This window comes from Nannobrachium achirus, assembly GCF_963921795.1.
Source record: "Nannobrachium achirus genome assembly, chromosome: 17".
Taxonomy (NCBI): domain Eukaryota; kingdom Metazoa; phylum Chordata; class Actinopteri; order Myctophiformes; family Myctophidae; genus Nannobrachium; species Nannobrachium achirus.
Genome location: NC_137824.1, coordinates 48,482,769 through 48,504,568, shown reverse-complemented (window position 1 = coordinate 48,504,568; position 21,800 = coordinate 48,482,769). Strand labels below are relative to the sequence as shown.

Genomic DNA, 21,800 nt, shown 5'->3' with positions numbered 1-21,800 from the left:
AGGAAATCAACAAGGAAGTGAATTGTTCTCCGTTGATCTAACGCATAATGGATTTTTTACACCATCACCGCGGAAAATGTGTTTACAGTAAACGGCCGCGCGACCCCTCATCAGCTTACAGTCATCAGACGAACGAACCGAACGAGCGCCGTATTGGCATCGAGGTTCTGTAAAAAATGGGGCGAACGTTAACGTTCAAAGCGTGGGGAGAGTTAACCACTTACTGTACATAAGCTTAAACCTAACAATTTTATAAAAAAAAAGAGAAAAAAAACAAGAATAGACAATCTCATCCACTTTTTTTTTACAAATTTGACAATGTTTGGCATTTTTTTGGCAAATACTTGCAACGATGTGCGGCGCCATCATGTTCCAACATCTTCTTCATCATCATCCAGGGACAGTGCTTTTACAGCACAAAATAAATCCTTCTTACTGTAACACAACATGCCAGAAACGCACATCTAACAAAGGCTACCATAAAAAAAAATTGTCTTGTACTGTGTGATTAATTACTGATAATTGACTCAGCAGCCATTTTGCTCTTGCTGGCCACTCCCCAAACAGGCTACACTGGCATTTTACCTACAAGTATGTCAATGGAGAATGTCATTTATTTATTATAATCACCTACTGTATGGCCGATAGTGTAAGCTTGGAGTAGAATGAAGCATACTTTAATTGAGAACTGTCTGGTAAACCATGGAATGAAAAGGTTAATGTCCAAAACCGTAACCTTTCAGGAAATGGAAAACGATTCCAATAATCCAGTGCAGTTATTATTTAGTCACAAGCGCTTTTTTAATTGATTAAAATCTACAGATAGACTTAACCACTTTCAACCCCGGCGTCCCTATTTTGGGGTGAAGTAGTAAGATTGCAAGATAGTAAGATAGTAAAATTGCAGTTCTACAAGCTCACAGCACATTGCCATTCAACATCTTTGGAGCTTGTAGGCATTTTTGAATATTTTTGGGTGACACTGTCATATGATAGGCATAAAGTAGGGTATTCATTTATGGGGGAAAAAACGTTATTAAACGTTTCTGCCCAACAGTAGCCTCGCGTAGCCAGGCTTATTCATCTGCGAAGAAAAAAGCCTGGGTGCAATATGAGGCAGAGAGTGAATAGAAAGGTGTAGGTGAATTTCCACCGAAGTTATTTTTTTTCCCCCACAGTGCGGTGTTCCTGCAAATAAGCTTCTGTTCTCCATATAAATTAGAAAAGTAAAACAGGGTAAAACATGTGGAAAACAAAGCATTTGCAGGGCATTTTCAGGAAAATAGCAGCAAATACCAAAGAGTTGAAACGGCAGATCTTCCCTTAAACGCAGCACTTCAGACAAATTCCAGCATTTCCGTTAAGACAACGCACAGCAGTCGCGCCCTGGGTGGCCCAACAGTGATGCTATGCTCCTTCCTGGTGGACCTGGGTTAGAATCTGAGAGCCATGTCGTCTCCGATACCTCTCTCTATATCCCTCTCCTTTGGTTTCCTCTCTCTATATAAGTTGTAAAGTCTAGGCGAAAATAGGAGATCTAAAAGCACACAAAGCACTGAATTGTGATGTTTTTGAAAATGTGTGGGGAAAAAACAAACAAAAGAGATTTAAAAATGTCACCTCTACAGTGGCACACCCAAAATAGGGATGGTAGGTTCAAACTTTTTGTATCATTGCATACCGCATATTACAATAATGTGTGTGGTTGTCACAAAATCCCAACGCACATATCGTCACTGTCGAGCTGAAACCTCGTATCTCCAAGTTTCAAATTTGAACTTTTTTTTGTAAAGCAAAGCCCTGCTTCATCATACAAGACTGTCGCACAGGACTAGTGAAAATAGCAGATCTACGAGCACACAGCGAGGCGTTGTGTGCTTGTAGATCGGCTATTTCCACTAGTTTAGATCATTTTTAAAATGATAAATACAAAACGAACGGTTTTGGACATACAAGGTTTTCACCCGACAACGACGATATGAACATGTCTCACCGTAGGCCAGTGTGCCTCCGCTTGGGAACGACTGTCTTAAGCAACCCAGGTATTTTGTTGAGAGCCATAAAAGCATAATGCAACGTGAGCCTGCCTATACACAAAAGACAAACAAAGAGCTTCTGGAACTAGAGTGCAATCATGATATTATAACAGCCTTGTTATCTGTAGCAAAGATGCACTATCAAGGAGCTTCATCATATCAATAATCCAACCATGTTCTACAAGTGCAATTTCCATGTGCTTTGAGTGATTTGTTGGGTATACTCACTGCACCATGCATTATCTACTACTGCTTTTATAGTAAGTGTTTTAACGACAACGTGTATATCATCGTTGTTGGGTGGAAACCTTGTATGTCCAAGACATGTTGGTGTTGAATTTATCATTTAAAAAAAATGAACTAAACTAGTGAAAATAGCAGAACTACAAGCACACAACGCCTCGCGATGCGAGGCGTTGTGTGCTTGTAGATCGGCTGTTTTCACTACATTTGTGCGAGAGCCTTGTATGATGAAGCAGGGCATTACTTGTGAAAAAAAAGTACAAATTTGAAACTTGGCGATACAAGGTTTGTGCCCGACAGTGATGTTATACACTTACATAATGCATCATAATATGATGTTACGTATTTTATGTAACAAATTATGCATTATTAATGTGATGTAATGTTTAGTCTACAGTAGATCTAGCAACATTTCAAATAAGCTCAGAAGAGGTCTTGATGCATTAGGGTACTGCATAGTACATACAGTGTAATAGCATAAGACGAACATTACCTAATTTCCTGAGCTGATCCATTTATAAACTGCTCACAAGGGTATTAAAGTCTTACTGGGTTGGAGACACAGTCAATAGAACATAATGGACTGAATATATTTGAATGCTTCCTGGCTTAAGATCATTAATATTTTCAAACAGCTCTTCTCTGAAAGTGTCAAAATGCCAACATTGGCTTTGGCAAATCAAGTCACGTGTCTTCTTTCTTTGTGTACATCTAGACCAGGGGTCAGCAACCTTTTTGAAATGAAGTGCCACGTTTTTATTTTCTAGAGTGTCGGTGTGCCATGTCAACATGGTACATTTTAATGACAAATATTTTGTCATATTTTGATTGGCAGGACATTGTTATAAGTATCATTAGACCCAGAGCAATAATCCATCTCCCGACTCCCTCCCCAGTCAGAGTTCAGAGTTTTAATGAATGTAGAACTATCTGCAAGATATAATTTGCTATAAATTATCTAACTTCATTTAATTGACCACATTTAAATTTTTTAATGACAAATATTTTGACATATTTTGATTGGCAGGACATTGTTATAAGGATCATTAGACCCAGAGCAATAAACCACCTATCTCCCTGACTCCCTCCCCAGAGTTCAGAGTTTTAATGAATGTAGAATTTTGTGCAATATGTAATTAGCTATACATTAGCTAACTTCATTTAATTGACCATGTTTAAAAAAAGATTAGTTTTTAAAATAAAAATCCTCTCTCTCAAACTTCTTCCAGTGTGCCGGCGATCACCCTCCCCTGTGCCAATGTTGGCACCCGTGCCTAAGGTTGCCTACCCCTGATCTAGACGAATACTCAATCCTGATTGATTGAAGTGATTTATTCGCCGACAAGCTGTCATCTGCGTAGCAGCGAGTGATGTTTAGCAATTATCATATATAACAGTGAATGTCAGTCTGCTTAAATAGACCTTACATATTGATATTGAACCATTAGGATTGTGGCCGTAAGTTATTGAAGGGTGTATACCAGCTTGACATCCGTGCCTGACTGAACTACCGATATGCGGTAGTATAAAATTATTATAAATGCTCATCATAAGTTATCTGAACCAAAACAGACATCCTCAAATGTCCTTAGGTTTTTCCATAAGCATAAAAACATGACTTTAACAAGATTTTATAATATGACACAGTACCACTAAACCCATAATTACGATAAAATTAAATAAAAATCTATTAACTTTTGGTTGATTGATTAATCTGTAAACCGGTTAATCGATTATTCAATTAACCATTTCAAACCCTATATAGCACACCCAACCACTGTGTGTGTACGTGCATGTACACATGCACGTGATACTTTAGTAGTGTCTGCGGGACCCGATGATTCTTTCCATAGGAGGCGAGACATGACGCGAGGCTTGGGATTGGCTGAGACGGGCCGGCGCGGGGGATAGGGAGTGCTCCACTGTGTTCACTTGGACCACACCTGAGGCGGTGTAGAGAAGTCGGAGGTACCAAAACTAGGGGTGATGAGGATTCACAATTCCTTCCCTATTGTAACATAACTTGGACTGCGCTGAGTCGGCTGAAGCAGACTTCTCAACGTTCGGCTTCAGATGGCAAATCTGCTCTGTCGCTTCCGCCTAAAACAAGCTTTCCCTTAAATCTCGCCTTCTACGAAAACAATAAGCGTGCGGGACATGTCCTCACCATGCGAAAGCAGCTGCGGACGCTGGGCTCCACGTTGCTGCCCCCGAAGGCAGCCACCTCGCCCAGCTGGCGGGGGATCTGGATGGCCTCGTGGAGCAGCATGCTGAGGTGCCGCTGATCCGTCAGCCCCCCGGCACCAGACGCCTGGCGGAACAGGTCTGCAAAGTACCGGGAGGGAGACACAGCGGGGTATAAAAAATCTGTGTGAACAGATCATTCACTGTCTGTGTTGACAGCATGCACGGAAAAATACTTTACTTGTCGTCCGCTCATGGACGACAAGCTGTCTGTATGTATATATATATATATACAGTGTACGCCTCGATACATATGCTCTGAAAACCAGAGTCACTCATTTGCCTGTTGGAATGGAAATGCAGTCATTCCATTGCAAAACAGGACATCTGTCATTCAAGAAATGAGCTGCCCGCCTACCCATACAAAATTATTTTCTGATAATAAGGAACTCATTTCAGAATAACCTTGACATTTCCTCAAGACAGCATTTTGTCAACACATTTTTTTTTATGATGAAATCCTCTGCCTGGCAGGTGAATCTAGTCAACCTTCAGATAGAGGAGGAAAGTAACTACAGTACTAGTAGTACTAGTGGTACTAAATTGAAAAGTACTCTAGTACAATTTGAAAACTTTAGTTACTAGTTATTATGAAGATTTTGATGATTATAATTATTATAATAACCACTTCAGCCCTATACTGTATACTGTATACTTCGGCTATTTTCTAAAGATTGTATACGTTGTACATTTGGTACTTTAAGTGCATTACTTTTAGTTTTTACATTGTGGTATTGATACTTTTTTTGTAATTGAGTATGTATTCCATTATTGGTCAGATACAGATGTGGGGAGGTTTGAGAGACCAGGCAGGTCTGTTCACAGATAAAAGGCTTGCATTGTGGATGGTTTCTAGTCAGACTGAAGGAACCCTCGACTCTGTGGGAGTCGTGACTCGGGTTGCCAACCGTCCCTTGAAATACGGATGTCATGGCAGCTTGCCAGTCCTGTCTGTGTTCTGACATTCTCTGCTTCTCTCCTTGATTGTCTCTTAGGTTGGAGCTGCATTCTACAAGTGGGGAGGTGTGTCCTGTCTATCACCTGGCTGTCCTGCAATTACCTAATGCTGGCTACTAATGCCTGGCAGAGACCTGACTCATAGTGCTTTTGTTTAACACACCGGGTGTTCTGCATCATGGGTTCACTGTCTGCCTTGACAGAATTGTTCCTTATTTGGAAACTAAAAGATGTGTCTCCCTTATTGAAAGGATAAAGGACACACTTTGTTCCTTATTTTTTGGGTAATAAATCATTTACTTTACAAACAACTTACAAGTTCAAACAGATCATATGCATATACCACAATACAAGTTTTGCAAAAACTGTATATAAGGTGAGACTTTCTCTGGTCATCCCTTGCCTGGTGTCCCTTATTTGAATGTGGGGTAGTAGTTGGCAATCCTAGGAGTTGGGTGGTGGTGAAAGGCATGTGAAGTTCCTATCATTATAAATAGCCGATCTACATGCTCACAACGCCTCGCGTTGCAAGGCGCTGTGAGCATGTAGATCGGCTATTTCCATGACTGCATGTATATTATAAATAGCACGTGGTTCTGCCTCCATCCTCACCTGCCTGACAACTGTGTAATCCTTCATCCACACATGGACAGCTGCCATAAACACCTGCATGCTAACCACTTATAAGCACTATTATACTTCGAAAATTGCCCATCTACAAGCTCACAAGGCGTTGCATCGCAACCTATAATGACATGCCCAAAATAGGGATGCCAAAACAGACAACAGTGAGTGCTGTCTGTTGGTGCATGTGAAGCAAACCATTTGGCAGGGTAGAGTGTGAGTCATGTTTTTTTTTTCACTGAATAGTTTGATTATAAAATCCAGAAGACCTGGCCTTCAGCAAACAATGAATCCAGTGCATGCATGTCTGGAGTTAGCAGTGTCAGGAGAATTCATCTTCACATATACTACTGGGTTGTCTCTCTATGAGAAGTTATTTTTCTATTTTATTTTATCTATTTTCCTGGGTGGGGTGAGGGGTATTGGAGTAAAAGCCATCTGTCTGGCAGAGCAACCAAGTAAACCCTTAGACCTACTGTACTACAAAGTTTTCTGTAAAAGATTACTGTCAAATGGTATTTCACTGAGCTCTGGAGCCGGGGTGGCAAGAAACAGGACAACCTCATGCCCACCCTGAAAAACGAGACAATGCACACTCTGAGCACGGATTCATTTAATCCCACTGATGATTTGAACCCAAATCTGCACTGTTGCTATAGTTCAGTCTTTTATGAGTTGGCAGGGACCAGTGCTCCAATCGTGAATAAACTTGGCATGGGGTTCGACACTAGCGCTGTCTGGGAAGTGGTATCCAGCTGCAAGCTGTTTTGGGTCCAACTACAAGCACCTCTAATTTCTCTCTCTCTCTCCATTTGACCCATATTTACAGGCTGGCTCATAAACTGGCATTACAAAGAGACAGTAAAGGAGCCTCCTTACCCCAGGGCTGGGCTCCAATAAAATATTGCAGCATAAATGAAAATCGAAACGGGAAGCAGGGAGCTCTTTGTGGCTGGGTTGTGGGTGGTGGTGAGAGATAGAGAAAGGGTGGGAGACACAGAGTGAGAGAGAGAAAGAGAGAGAGAGAGAGAGAGAGAGAGAGAGAGAGAGAGAGAGAAGAGAGAGAGAGAGAGAGAGAGAGAGAGAGAGAGAGAGAGAGAGAGAGAGACTGTCTGAGTGTATGGTTTCTTTGGCATCAAACACTTGGCTTTAATAGCCCTGGGTGTACCTTCCAGATGTACAGGGGCTTTCTCCATTATGGCAGTGGAGTAACCTCCTCCATTAGACTAAGTGGGTGTCTTTATGTAATGCTGGCAATCAGGGCTGTTTTGTTACGCTCCATTGTTTGCAGTTGAAGAGACGCATTAGGCACATGAGCGAGCAGCACACTCACATTTATACTTCTCTTGGACGTCTGCGCTGCACAAGCTCACCAGCCCCATCTTGAAGCTGAGAACTCGCATCTTCCCATTGCGACCGCTGGCGGAAAAAAAGAAAAGAAAACACTCAAGTTTTACAGGGCTTTTGGAACGCTGAATTACGGGAAAATTGTAATTCCTATTCCCGTCCTAGTTCTAAAGTTGGTTCTGCCGTGTAGAGAATGACAATGTGGACAGGAATTATGTGGCTCAAGGCAGCACAGTGCAGGTCACAGCCATAGTGTGAAATCGCATTAGAGAAAATCCCAGAGTCACTAAAGGCACATGATAGCGTGTTATGTCCACGGGGACACAACCAGAAGAGCAATGATCTCACATATATCACAATGACATACACGCGCACACTCGCGCTCGAGCGCACACACACACACACACACACACACACACACACACACACACACACACACATACAGTACACACACACACACACACACACACACACACACACACCGCAAGCACCCAAAGCTCTATCCACGGTTGCATAAACAGCCTGTTCAGTAGCCAGTGGCGAGGCCAGTGAGCTGGATTCTATTATGTGCTGACCCTTGCTAAAAGGTTCATGATGATTTCTTTATACACTGGAGGTGTACGGTAAGGATGTGTGCACTGACGTGGGATAGAGGCCAGGGCTGGCTGTTCTACACAGTCTGGGGCAACAGCAGGTGTTCAAGGCTCTTTATACCTAATTTATGCTCCATCCAATGACGTTGTCGCAAGCAGAACATAGCAGATCTACAAAGCACACACCACTTTCCATCCACGGTGCGTTGTGACCTTATAGATCGTCTATTTCCAGCATGTGACACTGTCCTAAAAAGAAGGCTGTAGTTTCACAGAGCCAGAGCCAGAGCCAGACATATTGGACAGAGCTGCCTACTGATATGTCTGGGGACATCTACATTCAGTGTAAGGGCAGTTATTTAAAAAATAACAGCTTTGCAAAATCAATGCGAAGACCTCAGGGCGGTGCTTCATATTGGGACGGTATCAGGATTGGTTTTCAAAGCAGTGGGTGTAGATTTGTTGGTGGAGGTTTTCTCCGCTGTTCTAACCCCTATATTGAATTTAGATTTCACCAGACATAATTGGCAGGCGGAGATCACCGATATGTCTGGCTGTGTGAGACTAAAGTCTCCCAGACTGTGGAGAGACTCTTTCCACCCTGTTAAACCGCATTACATTGGGCAGAAGACAAAGGGGTCATGGACTGAAGAACGCCAAACTCCTCAGGGAACAGCCTGGGAAATCCACAGAGGATGAGCACTGACTCATGGAGCGGGTTCAAATTGCAGAGGGCGGATGGCGCAAGTCGCTAAAAGACAGCATGCTTCAAGCAGTTATAATTCTGAACAAGGAACATTATGAGAGGATCGAAAGTGGAGCATTCGTCACGCCAAACCATTAGAGTCAGCCTGGGAACATTAGAGTCATAGAGAGACAAATGCGGGAGAGAGTCACGAAAAAGAAAAAAAAAATACGTTGCCTCATTTTCACTTTGCTGGTAAGATTCAGTAGCGGAGAGACCTCGGAGACCAAGCGAACGCTGCGACCCAGGGACCGCTAACAGTCAGCAGCTCTCTCACGTACACTTTTCACCGTGTGTTGCGTGCCATCTTCAATATATGTACTGGGTACCCCAGTGTGGTTTCCCCCCGGGGGGATACGTCACTCCCCTGCATGCCCTTCCAACGTGACATGTCCTCTTGGGGAACACGCTACACTTACTGTGCACTGTCCTCAGTTTATGTACAGACACACACACACACACACACACACACACACACACACACACACACACACACACACACACATAATCTCGCAGTTGCACGGTATGCACAAATAGACACACACCTTCAGGCAGACATACCGTACAAAAATGCACACGCTTAAAACATGCACACACACACACACACACACACACACACACACACACACACGCACAGCTCATTCAGACTCGCTGCCAGCATTTATCGAGAAAACCAAACACAAAAAAAGGAAGAAAAAAAAATAGAAGTAATTACTGAAATTTATGTGGAGGGTAAAATTGCTGATTTCCCCTCATTAGCAGCAGGTAGTTAAGGGCCACCAAATAAATTTACAGCTCCGGGAGCTGGAAAATACGGGGCTGCTCCCTTACTTCCGTTTATCGTGCACTCACTGTATTCTCTGTTGGGTCTTTGGCTGGGAGAGACGGTCAATCTGGAGGAGAGGGGGAGGTGAACATGAATCCTGGGAGTGTAGATGAGGAGGAGTCTGTACTGTGTCATTGTGAGGGTTGATTGGACTCCAGCCCGGCCTGTGTAATTGGAGGGTCTTTATTATTGTCCTCGGACACCATTGAATCACTTAAAATGGTCTATTGTGGGAGGGGGGGGGGGGGGTACTTATTAATTGTGGGTTATAACAAACAGTATGAGTGCATGTCTGCGTGTGTGCGTATGTTCTGTTGGGAACATATGGCTAAGCAACATGTGACATGTCTTTTTCACTGCAAGTTAGGATATGGGTGGTAAGACATAATATATGTTAAGGTCGGGGCTATAATGCATTATAAGCTTATTTATAATGCATTCAAATGTGCTTATAAGGCATTATAACACCCATAAGGGTCAACGTGAGGCATGTGCAGTACAGTATGTACTGTATCTGTTATTATTGTCAAGGTTAGTGTTAGGGGCTATGGAAAAAAATTAAGACAATGCATGTCAACAAAAGCACAAACCAAAATGTGGGTGCACGTGTGTGCATCCATACTCTATGCATATATAAAAACATTAGACTCCAACCCCCACAAATCTACTGATAGATGACCACTGCTTTTCAACCAGTGGTCCGGGGACCACCAGTGGTCCTTTAGGGGGTTCCAGGTGCTTCCCAGCTAAATGATGGAGAGTTGGTAACCAAATGGACCCTTATAGATCTTTAACTCTTGAGAGCGTATCCAACAACAACAAAATATTCTGTTTTGGGTCGGAGAGGTTAAATCTCATCAAACGGTGGTCCGCGGCTCCAATAATTGATTATGAAAATGGATGAAAACCACTGGATGTATGAAGACACGTACTCTTACCTGTCATAGACGTTGAGCAGCCAGTTGAGGCACATGTCGACGCAGAGGGGGACGTTGACCACCACCTTCCTGTCCTCCTCCAGCCTCTCGTAGAGGGCCGTCAGCGCGTGGATCACCTCCACCACGTCCATCACGTGCTCCGCCTGCTGCAGGTCCTGCTCCCGGAACACCTCCGCCAGGCTGTTCAGGGCCAACAGGTCCACTGTGGCCCACATGAGACGCAGAGTCATGGTACAGTACAGTACAGTGGCAGCATCAGAATCAATGGTTTTATAGTACGGTGGTTCTCAACCGTTTCAGGCCGCGACCCCTCAAAATAGTCGTATTTGAACCGGTGATCCCCAAAAATAATCATTATCATATTTGAACTGGGGATCCCCCCAAAATAATCATAGGGACCCCCACCCGGACAAGCACTTGTAATTGCAGGAGTTGAGGCATTAGATTTAGTTTGACTCGGTTCCACAGATAAATTGTTGTCTATCCAAGATACATTGTGAGCTTGCAGATCAGCTATTTTCAAAATGTTTGCCTCTTTCTGATATAATTTAACAATTTGGCAAATGTTTGACCAGTTATAGTATAGTTTGTTGATTGCTTTTGATGCAGCAATGTTATTTATTTTTCTCTCTCTTTCTTTTTCAGTATAAAAAAGGTCTTAAAAGTCCTTAAATTGTCACTTCACTGTTATCTGGGGACCCCCCCAAAATCATGCAGGGACCTCCCTTAGAGTCCCGACCCACCGGTTGAGAATGAGAACCACTGCTATAGTACATTGAACATTGAACATACAAGGAATTTGTCTTGGAGACATGTTTGTCACAATAAACAAACATGCAAACCGTAAAGAAAATTGATTGCAAGTGCAGTATGCATGTAAATGTGTGTAAGGGTGGGTGGAGGTTATTCACAAGGAAGAAATGACATTATATGGAAAAGGAAATTCATAGAATCATACACGTGCACGCAAAATGACAAACTCACAAGAACATCCCTATAAGCACGCACACACGCACGCACGCACAATACATAGATACAGTAGTATACACACTACTGTATACACACACATGCTAGATAATTGGTGTGCAGCACACAACGGATAGCAAGAACATTACATGCTAAGTGCACGCACGTACCCACACACACGCGCGCACACACGCACACACACACGCACACAAACGCACCATCTATCTGCAGCTAACAAATGAGACTGTCGAGCGACAGAACTTCTAACCTCTTCATCCACTTAAGCTCTGCTGGGAGCGCCAACATAGATTTGATTTTTGTCTTCTAAACTAATTCAGAGGCCCGTTTCCAAGGACCAGAGCTAAAAGGGTGTCCTCTGATGTCAGGTATAATTGGACCGTGCATTAATGATGCAGCGAGAGAAGGGAGGCGACTCGAGTGTTCTCCACTCAAAAGAAGCCGCCACCAAAAAGCCAGGTGCTCCCTCAATGGCACCCACTGTGTCACTCACAAATTGAGCCAAGAGAAACCATTTGAGGGAGCCGGTAGCTAGCTGTAGTTATATGACAGCCCGGTAATTAATTCCCCTAACGATGTGGAGTAGTATGCCGGAAGAGAATGAGATAAGAGAGCATAGGAGAGCGAGATAAAGAAAATGGGAGAGGGGGAAGACTTTGTCAGCCGTGAGAGCTTCCCTTGCCTTCAAGCCCGAGTTGTACAATACTTGGTTGCCATGTTGCACACCGGAAAGAGCAGATCTACAAGCGCAACTAAGTATACTATAAAATGAGTGCATGTCTCCATTCCGACATGTCTCCTTTGCGACATGTCTCCATTCCGACACTAACCCTATCCTAACCCTAACCCTAAACCTAACCTCTATGGAAGTGTTGCCACTACGACAATAAGAAGTCACTGTCGGAGTGGAGACATGACGGAATGGAGAGCACCTCCCCTGTAAAATCACCCTTCCCAGACTACTGCAGCAAGAAGAGGCGAAAGGGGCGGGAGGGAGTGAAGGTAAGAGGAGAGGCAGAGAAGAGAAGAGAAGAGGGATGGGAGGGGGTGAGATGGAGCGTTACAGAGGACAAGGCCGGATCAGGCCACTGCCCGCGGGGCTGTTCTGGGGTCAGAGTGGGACACAGCAGGATACGGCAGGGTGGCAAATGTACGAGAGGTGGGCAAATGGAAAGGGTCAGAGCAAGATAAGAGCAAATAATTGAGGTAAGGAGGAAGTCTGGTAGATAAATGAAGCAGAGACGTGCAGAGAATGTTAGAGAGGCAGGGGCTGAAATTTCAAAAAGGGTTTTGGGGAGAAAACATTGAAAATAGCAGACCTCCAAGCTGACAACGCGTGAGCTTGGAGGTCGGCTATTTTCGGTGCTTGATACCACAGTGAACTAAGCATAATCAAGTCTGGAGATGTGGCGTACAGCATGGATTTCTACACAGAGAGGACTATTCGTTCAACATAAGGTGCTGCATTCAAGTTCGGGAGAGTTTGGACAAGACGATTCTCTTGAATGCTAGCTTCAGGTATGGCATGGAAAGGGGGCATTTGCATTTCTTTCACCATAGTAAAAACTGCATTCATGGTCTGGAGAGGGCAGTTTTTACAGACGGATAAAAGCGCAGGGGCTCAAGCCCCCTTTGATGCCTATGTGTGCACGTGCCTGGGAGTGAGGGAGGACGAGGTAAGAGGAGAGGGTAGGGCGGGTCTGGACCGGGGAACAACAACTTGTGTCCCTGAGGGGGACGCGCGTTTACGCCTCATCCATGCAGCACAGCCTAATTACCTCCACTCTAGTAAGTCAAATTGGCCAATTAATAGCTCTAATTAGCAAGCATGATGACGACCCGGCCACTAATGGAAATGTGCGAGAGAAATCCTATATGCTTCAGATGTTGGTGCTGTTGCTCTTTTAGAGCCGATCGATATCTTTGATCGCTTGATCTTGGAAAAACGGCACGGCACGGTATCCCAAGGACCCCAACGGAAACAAGACAGGCAGGGTGTATGGCTGTACTTGTGCTTTTTTTTTGTCTGATAAAATATTCAATCAATCAATCCGTGTTAAGGAGTGGTGAGCAGGAGACTTTTTGTTTTATACGTCTACAAAAAGGACGGAGAGGAGTAAATCTTTACCATGCATCGGCATAAAAAAAAGGAAGGGACAGAAAAACAGGGCTCTGGGGATTGTAGAAATAACAAGATTCCATATCTGTTCCCTGCAGCACACAGCCAGCGTCACACAAGGACTGCGGCAGTGGAGATGGCATAATCACGTCCCTTAACAAGCCCTGGGGTTGCAGTGTGGCATTTTGAGCGAGGCTATAGTGTGAGAAGAACACAGTGAATAGACACGTACTTCTCAACGCCTTCTGCACCCGCCGGAGCTTCATGGCCGTCCGGTACGCTGAGAACTTGATGTTGTTCAGATCGGCTGGTGGAGGAGGGAGAGACATGGACATAGATTAGAGCAGTGGTTCTCAAAGTGGATTCCAGGGACTCTGTAGGTTCCTTTAGCGGGGTCTAAATTGACCCAAACAAGTCTGAAAACTCTGACAGTGTACAAAAGGAACCAAATTAACCCGTTAGGGTTCATTTCGTTCCATTTGTACACTGAGAGTTAAGGGGAGACCTTGAAATTTGAAAGTTTGAGAAACACTGGATTAGAGGAAATGAGGAGACAAGAAACAAACACACTCCCTCCCTAGTGGTGGGAAGTACTGTAACTAAGTAACATTTACTTACCGGTAAGTACTGTACTTCAGTACAATTTTGTATTTGTACTTGAGTATTTCCAATACTTTTACTTTTACTCTTTTGAAAACTTTAGTTACTAGTTACTTTGTAGATTGATTATTATTACAAAACATACATTAACCACTTCAATCCTATACATTTCGGCCATTTAAAAATAGCCAATCTACAAGCTCACAATGTGTCGCGATGTGACGCATTGTGAGCTTGTACAGATCTGCTACTTTCAAGATTTTTATACATTTGAAAACTTGGAATGGGACATTCTGCATAATGAGTACTTTTACTTTGCAAATGGTAATACCAATAATTTTGCACATTTACTCAATTAAATGTAGAATTCCTGACTTTTACTTGTAAGGCTGCCCTCAGACCAAAATACCTACGAGAGTGGAATCCGCGTTCCGCCAATGCATTTCAATGAGAAGGCGGCGGTTTCATGTCAGTAGAGGATATCTGCGCTCTGCGCAGACCTTGCGTTTATGCTGGAGCAAAGAAATTCTCCACGCAGATTCTGGTTTCCCCGCGTAACATTCTGAGAATCAGGAAGGGACTGGGAGATGTTTTGTTTTGATCAAGAGTCTCATGCACCCAAACTCTTCTCTTTTTAGCTTGTTGCATCTCCCCTTCCAATAAAGCAAGGGCGAGTACCCTTCGCCTGTCCATTATAGAGTTGACACGTAAAAGATGATGAGGATCGCTACGCTAGTGTAACAGGCTACAGGGAGGGAGGGCGGTGCGGGAAGTGAGTGACAGGGGCGTCACTGGCTTTGGGACGGAATATGCTCTCTGCGTTTTTTGCCAGAAATATGCTCTCTGCGTTTTTTGCCAGCCGCGCACCAGAAGAGTTTATCCACTGCCGACCATATTTTGGTCTGAGGGCACCCTAACAGAGTACTTCTACATTGCAGTATTGATACTTCTACTTAAGTAAGAAATGCAAGTACTTTTGTCCCTCCCATAGCAGAGGCGGCCCACCCTGTTTGTTTTCCTCCACTAATTTCCTAGCCCCCCCCCCCCCCCCCTCCTGCAGTTTATCACAGCATCTCAGGAGGCATTAGCAGGGTCACGAAGTGTCTGATATTATATGCGTTTATGCACACATGCTGTACAGTACACATGCACCCCTGTGCGCCTGTGTGCACGAGCCGTGGATGTGCATTTGCAGATACAGTGTCCCTGAGACTGTGTGTGTGTGTGTGTGTGTGTGTGTGTGTGTGTGTGTGTGTGTGTGTGTGTGTGTGTGTGCGTGCGGGTGCACGCGCGATCCCCTCGGCCAGCTCACCGTGTCAGAACTGATTAACAAAGAGACAAGCCTTTAATCACAATTAATTAAAGGCTAAGGACGCAAAAGCAATTGTGGCGCCTGACAAATGGGGCCCCCAGGTTAATGACAGTGGTGTTGTAGTCCCCCGAGATGTCTGCAATACAGGGCCTTTAATGAGCTCCTATGTGAAGGAGAACAGTGGCCCCTGGTGAGGGCCGGGGCCCAGCGGGGGGGTGGGAGATCTCCAGAAAACGAGTCTGTTGCAAAGAGAAGCCTTAATTGTCTCCTTTACTCACCCAGCGCCTGGTACAACTCTGTCATCTTTGGATGGTCCCAGCACGTCGTCTGGGCCTGATGGCTGTGGGGGGGTAGAGAGAGGGGGAGGGAGGGGCAGGGAGATGGGGACCAAGAGAGACAGAACCACATGATGGCAAAGCGGTTGGCAACGTGACAACAGAACAGGGGGGACGATTTCACAGGGCAGAAAGATAAAGGCCATGCAGAGTGCAAACGAGGACAAGAGTCAGCGGGGGAGGGCGGGCGTTGCCAGAGAGCATGATGAGGGAGATCAGAGGGCGACGAGGGGGGTAGAGAAAGAATGAGATGGGAGTGGAGAGGAGAGGAGAGGAGAGGAGAGGAGAGGGAGGTAACACTGTTTACAAGAGATCTCTGAGCCTCACTGAGGAGGAGAATTCAGTCGTTAAGGTTCCAGCATTGCAGTGCTATATGGTGTGTTTAACAGCGCCGCCCTGCTGGAGACACACTGAAGGGGGCATTAACACATTGACTGCCATTCCAAATCCAACGCTTCACCGCTAAAGAAGAATATATTCGTCAATTGGTGTTTTCAGTGATCCCACGGCTAGTGTAAGCTCAAGGCCACCGTATGAAGCGGCCTAGGTTGCTATGAGACCGATCCAACTGGAAATGACGTAATCCAGATATCTTTACTTGCGCCAGCAGAGTGCGCAAGTACTGCCTTCGGTGTTTCTGTTCTCATGTGTGTCTGAGTTTACGCCCGAGGCCAATCAGGGACCAGCATTCTAGGTGACGTCACCATCAATAAGTGAGACCTGATATAAATAACACTGGGAAAACAGATAGGCGACGGATACACCCAACGCAGTACTTGCGCACTCTGCTGGCGCACAAGTAGGCCATACGTGGCCACAAGTGCACAAGATGCAAGTTGGCACCTCGACAGAGTGCAGTCTAGTTTTCTCTGTTATCAGATTCAGAAAAATCTTGGATCTTGAATTTATCTTGGATTCTTTTCCCAGATTGAGTTTTTGGTCAAAACAAGCATCCTAGTCACATGGTGCATTCCATGTGTTGGCGAAATACCCTGGCAGAGGCAGATGAACTAATTAATTGATACATGGCAATCAATGGCAATGTGTTAGCCTTACCAAAAGTCACGACGCGAGCACTTCATCAAGCAAGTCAAAATACACCCATGCCCATACACATGCTCACCGTTCAACCATGCTTTTGGCCAGACGATAATGAAAAATATATATCCCATAAATAAAAGAGAAGCACAAAATGAATAAATGACAAAGGCCCCAAACCAGGAAGTCTACCCCGCAGGGATGCTCTGGTCGGGTCGGTGAGGGTTGATTACATATGCAAAGTAATGTAATATATATGTATTTATTGCAACACTTACTAATGCGAAAAATAATGTTTATCAGTCATGTTTTAAGGTAAATAACATAACAGCTCTTTTATTGTCTTTCATTTAAATATAGCACTAATCATCTCTCTCTCTAGGTCGTCCTCAGACGAGCCCTCCATCGTCGCTTCCAGTCATCCCGGTTCTCCATACACCCGGCCAGCTCATTGGTGCTTTGCGCTCCTGTGTCTTTCTTGAGTACATCCACATTATGTTAGAGTGGGGGACGTCCTCGTGACCGGTGCCCATGTGTTGGTCCCCACAGCACCAGTTTACTGGCTGGCAGTTCCTGGTGTCTTTGGCAGTGTCCTGCAAGTCTCATTCTCCTGGCTGCTATTTTATCGCTCACCCTTAATATTCCAGCATACAGATTTGTGTTGGTAACATGTGCACTCTTGCTCACTAATTCCAACTTCGTGACAAATGACGACAAAAGATGTCGTTCTTGACTTTCCAAATGCTATCGGAGTCAGCCTTTAATTTCCAATCATCATCTATATATCCATTGTTTCACAGCCGCAACACAGTAATAACGGAGTAGGCTATGGCGGAGCCTATGGTGTATGCACAAGTTTAAGTTGATCAGAGATGAGTTGGCCGTTGACACAGGCGATAAAGACACATGGATTTTTTGACAGTCCACTGGCCTACCAATGTTGCGGTCGAACGGGATTCTTCCCAGTATCGTATGTCAGATGGCCAGTGCTCCTCGACTGATGGCCACTGGATCTCCCCTGTCAGATCTTACCCCCAGCCTGACACCTTATTAATACTTCAGCGTAGGAGAAGAGGACACTGGAGCAGCTCGGACATTTAAACCTTTTTTTGAGCAGTGGTCACACCATCTCCAATGCGTGACTGCGTGTTTAGATAACTATGTATGTGTGGCGCTGTTGAGCACACACACACTCACGCACACAGACACACACACACACACACACACACACACACACACACACACACACACACACACACACACACACACACACACACACACACACACACACACACACACACACACACACACACACACAGGCAACCCGCGACCCCAACCCCCCTCTGTGATTTTTGGTGATGCGCAAACACACACACACACACACACACACACACACACACACACACACACACACACACACACACACACAGGCAACCCGCGACCCCAACCCCCCTCTGTGATTTTTGGTGATGCGCAAACAAGTATAAATGAAGCCTGAGTGGGTTTACAATAGTCACAGTAAAAATTAAAAATTAAACAGGCAGGAGGCAGGCAAGGGAACTATAGGGCCATCAACTTCTATTGCTGGTCATTAAGAAATGAATACATAGTTTGCAGGGGAACATTCACCAAAAATAGCCGTTCTACAAGCTCACAACGTGTCATGTTGAGACGTGTTGTGAGTTTGTAGATCTGGTGAAGAGACTTAGTGGGCTGAAAAAGAACAGAGTACAGTTTAGCTCTCGTCCCTTTTACTAAGTATAGAGGGTGGTTAAACTGAAGTGACATTGATAAATTCCAAATTATTACCAAAGTATTCGGAGGCCCCCCCATCCACGTAGAGAACCCTGCAGTACAGTACTGTAGCTTGAGGATAAAAACAGCAGAACAGTCAAAGGAGTAAAAGGTATTGATGAAGTGGTGGTAAATTAGATAAGTGGTTTGGAGAAAAGGGGCCTTAGTGTCAGTCAATACCTCTCATCTGGTATCATCACAGATGCGATTCAAGTTCATTCAATAGTAAGGTTTCAAATCAAGGGAGGAGTGTTCAAATTGGATATCCCCTGTCAAAGCTCATGTTCTAAATCACTAAAACATGTGTTTCAGACTAATGCCAGTCCATTCTACCACCTGCATGAGCCAGGCTTCATCCATCAACCTGAGAGAATTTCATTCCTATCGGTTCCAGTGAGTTATATTATCACACAGTCAAAGGGCTGTTCTAAAAGTCCTTTCCAGCCTGCCAAGAAACAGAATCAGGGGAAAACATGCACACTCACACAGACATGGCCGCACACACAGTATTCCCATTCTACCCCGAACAGCCTCCCAGATTAACTTACTTGATGTAGTAGGGCACTTTGTTTGGGGAGATGGCGCGCTCCCATGGTATCTGCACTGAACCTGCACAGTCACAGAAGAAGGGAGAAATCAATGAGAGTGAACAGAGGCATTGTGTGCAGCATGAAATGTCACCCTGCCATAATGTCACTGATGGGGTTGTCCATGTCCAGGAAATGATTGTTATTTCAGAGCATCATAACAGAGGCGCGCCGGTTCAACAATGCACAATAGCCGAGGAGGCAGCCTATTGTGTCGCTTTTCCCCGGGAGTTTGAGGCTATCTGGCAGGAGTTAATAGAGTTGGTGGGGAGGTGGACCTAGTGGAACGAGCATGGAGGCTGGAGCGTCTAATCTGAACCACGCGGGGTTTGCCATGAAAAGGGGACAGAATATAAAGAGGCTGGATGTACAGCTGCACACACGCACACACTCACACAACCACGCGCACACGCACAACCGCACAAACACGCTGACACATTCACAGAAAGCATATCCTGTGCTCATTGTCGTTCTCAAATAGTGCCGCTTTTATTCGGAGCAAAAAGAAAAGTCATTTCAGGACACTAGGGATCTGACGTTGATGTTCTTTCGTTTTTCCAACCTCCACCTGTTGAAAGACGTACATCATCACCTGCTGCTATGCAAAGGATAATGGCCTTTACCTCTCTGAAATGACATACTAGTAACCACTATTGGTTGTTCCAAAGTCTAGGCTAAAGAATGAAAGCTTCGGCGTTAGTTTATGCAGGACTGACAGGAGTCTGTAGTCAGCTGTCAGTCAGCTCTTTTCCCATTCCTCATTCACATATCAGCTGGTCATTACATCACACTGTCATACTCCAATCAAAGCGCTCATTTAGTAGGGAAGGCTCCTTTAAATACGGCTCACTTTCTCTACTATGCTTAATTATCCGAAGCCTCGGATACTCGCTGCTAGCTGCCTTTGATTAGTGTGGCTAAGCTCAAATACTTGTGATTATGTCTGATTAAGCTATGTGTCAATGTATTGCTATTGTTCTGCTATTGTATCCCTATGGGCGGGTCTTGCTTAGCCTTCCCTGATTTTGCTTAGCATGCTCAAAAAGCATGCACAAAATTCAGGGAAAATCTCCGAACGCAGAGCCCTACAAGCGCCAAGCTTAACTGTATCCATTTATGCAATAAACGGTGAGTGTTCCTGACTAAAACAAAGATTTTTTTTTACATATTTTGGGGTACCTTAGAACAATCTACACAGTAAAATCCATTGGCTATATTTGTACAATCTTGGTCTTAAATTAACACTTTACATTTTACTGTGTTCCCAAGAAGATTAAGATAGAATAGTTAAAGCCATACTGTGTAAGATGCCCAACTAGTGGTCATTAGCCCTATAGCAAACCGCGGTCGCGTCCGCGTCTTTCGGACGTTTTTCGTACCTTCAGACCCCCGCGTCTGCCTCCACCTCGCTGAGATCTATCTTTTAAGGGGTCCCTTGTTCCTGTGCGTTCAGTAATTCCAGAGATACGGACTCCTTCACCCTGCCTGGTAGGCGAAATTACCTAGAGAAGGGATGGTACAAACGGGCGACAACAAATATGGCTGCCATAGCGACCCCACTTCAAGATGCGCTGTGATTGGCCGGCAGTTGTATAACCCTCGCTGTGATTGGCCGGTAGTGTGATGACGCAATTTTGGCGCGAGATCCGGTCCACGGCAAGGATCTCAGTTTACATACAGAGAAGGCTTTACAGGCTGAAATTCACGGCGCGGATCTTCTAAAACTTTTGTGATTTAATAGTTAGGAGAATTTTAAGATTTGTTTTATAAAAAAAGTTACATAGTACAACTTTAATTTACATTACATTTTACATTTAAAAATAACTATTTACTATGACAACCGTTATTAGGTTTTGTTGGATTGAATTACTGTATTTATATTTAAAAGAATCTCTTCAAATTCTTCTTGCCTGGATTGATTTATACTGTCCTCTGTTTTTATTGATTTGATCTTGCCTATGTTGACTCTCTCATCTTCCGGGTAGTTTCAGTTGGGGAAATCCCTCTAAGTCAAACGCTGATAAGGCAAACGCTGATAAGGCAAATGTACTGCCCGGGTCTCCTACCGTAGTGATCTTCTGCCGTCTCGTTAAGGAAACAGAGTAGCCTCCTTATTTTTAGCAATACAATGGTTATATGTCACAGTTATTGTCCACGACATTGCAAGCGGCGCGAAGGCCAGCGGACCTTGGTCCTGCTCTTCGCGCCCGAGCGCCGCAGGCGCGAGTGCCCGCGAAGAGCGAGTTACGTAGCCGTGGTGAATGCAATCGTTATATTTATGCCAAGGCCGTAAGATCTGGGCAAGCGCACGATAAACGCATGAATGGAATGAAATGCGATGCAGGTGAGCTCACATTTTACCATAACAAAAGGAGGTTAAAAAAAAAAAAAAAAAGGAGTTTGGCTTATCAGCGTTTGCCTTATCGGCATTTGGCTTATCAGGACGTGCCCGTTTCAGTTAACCTTGGATTCTTTTGT

At 44.5% G+C, this 21,800-nt stretch overlaps 1 protein-coding gene across 1 annotated transcript in view; it reads right to left on the bottom strand.

The window, feature by feature from the left end:
* Positions 1-21,800, bottom strand: part of drp2 (dystrophin related protein 2) — a gene marked incomplete at both ends in the record, with an annotated part of 123,851 nt that overhangs the window by 49,013 nt on the left and 53,038 nt on the right. Inside the window, 6 exon segments of the mRNA XM_080746779.1 lie at positions 4,447-4,604; positions 7,438-7,523; positions 10,554-10,755; positions 13,889-13,963; positions 15,847-15,908; positions 19,284-19,344. Coding sequence (XP_080602905.1) covers positions 4,447-4,604; positions 7,438-7,523; positions 10,554-10,755; positions 13,889-13,963; positions 15,847-15,908; positions 19,284-19,344 — 644 coding nt within the window.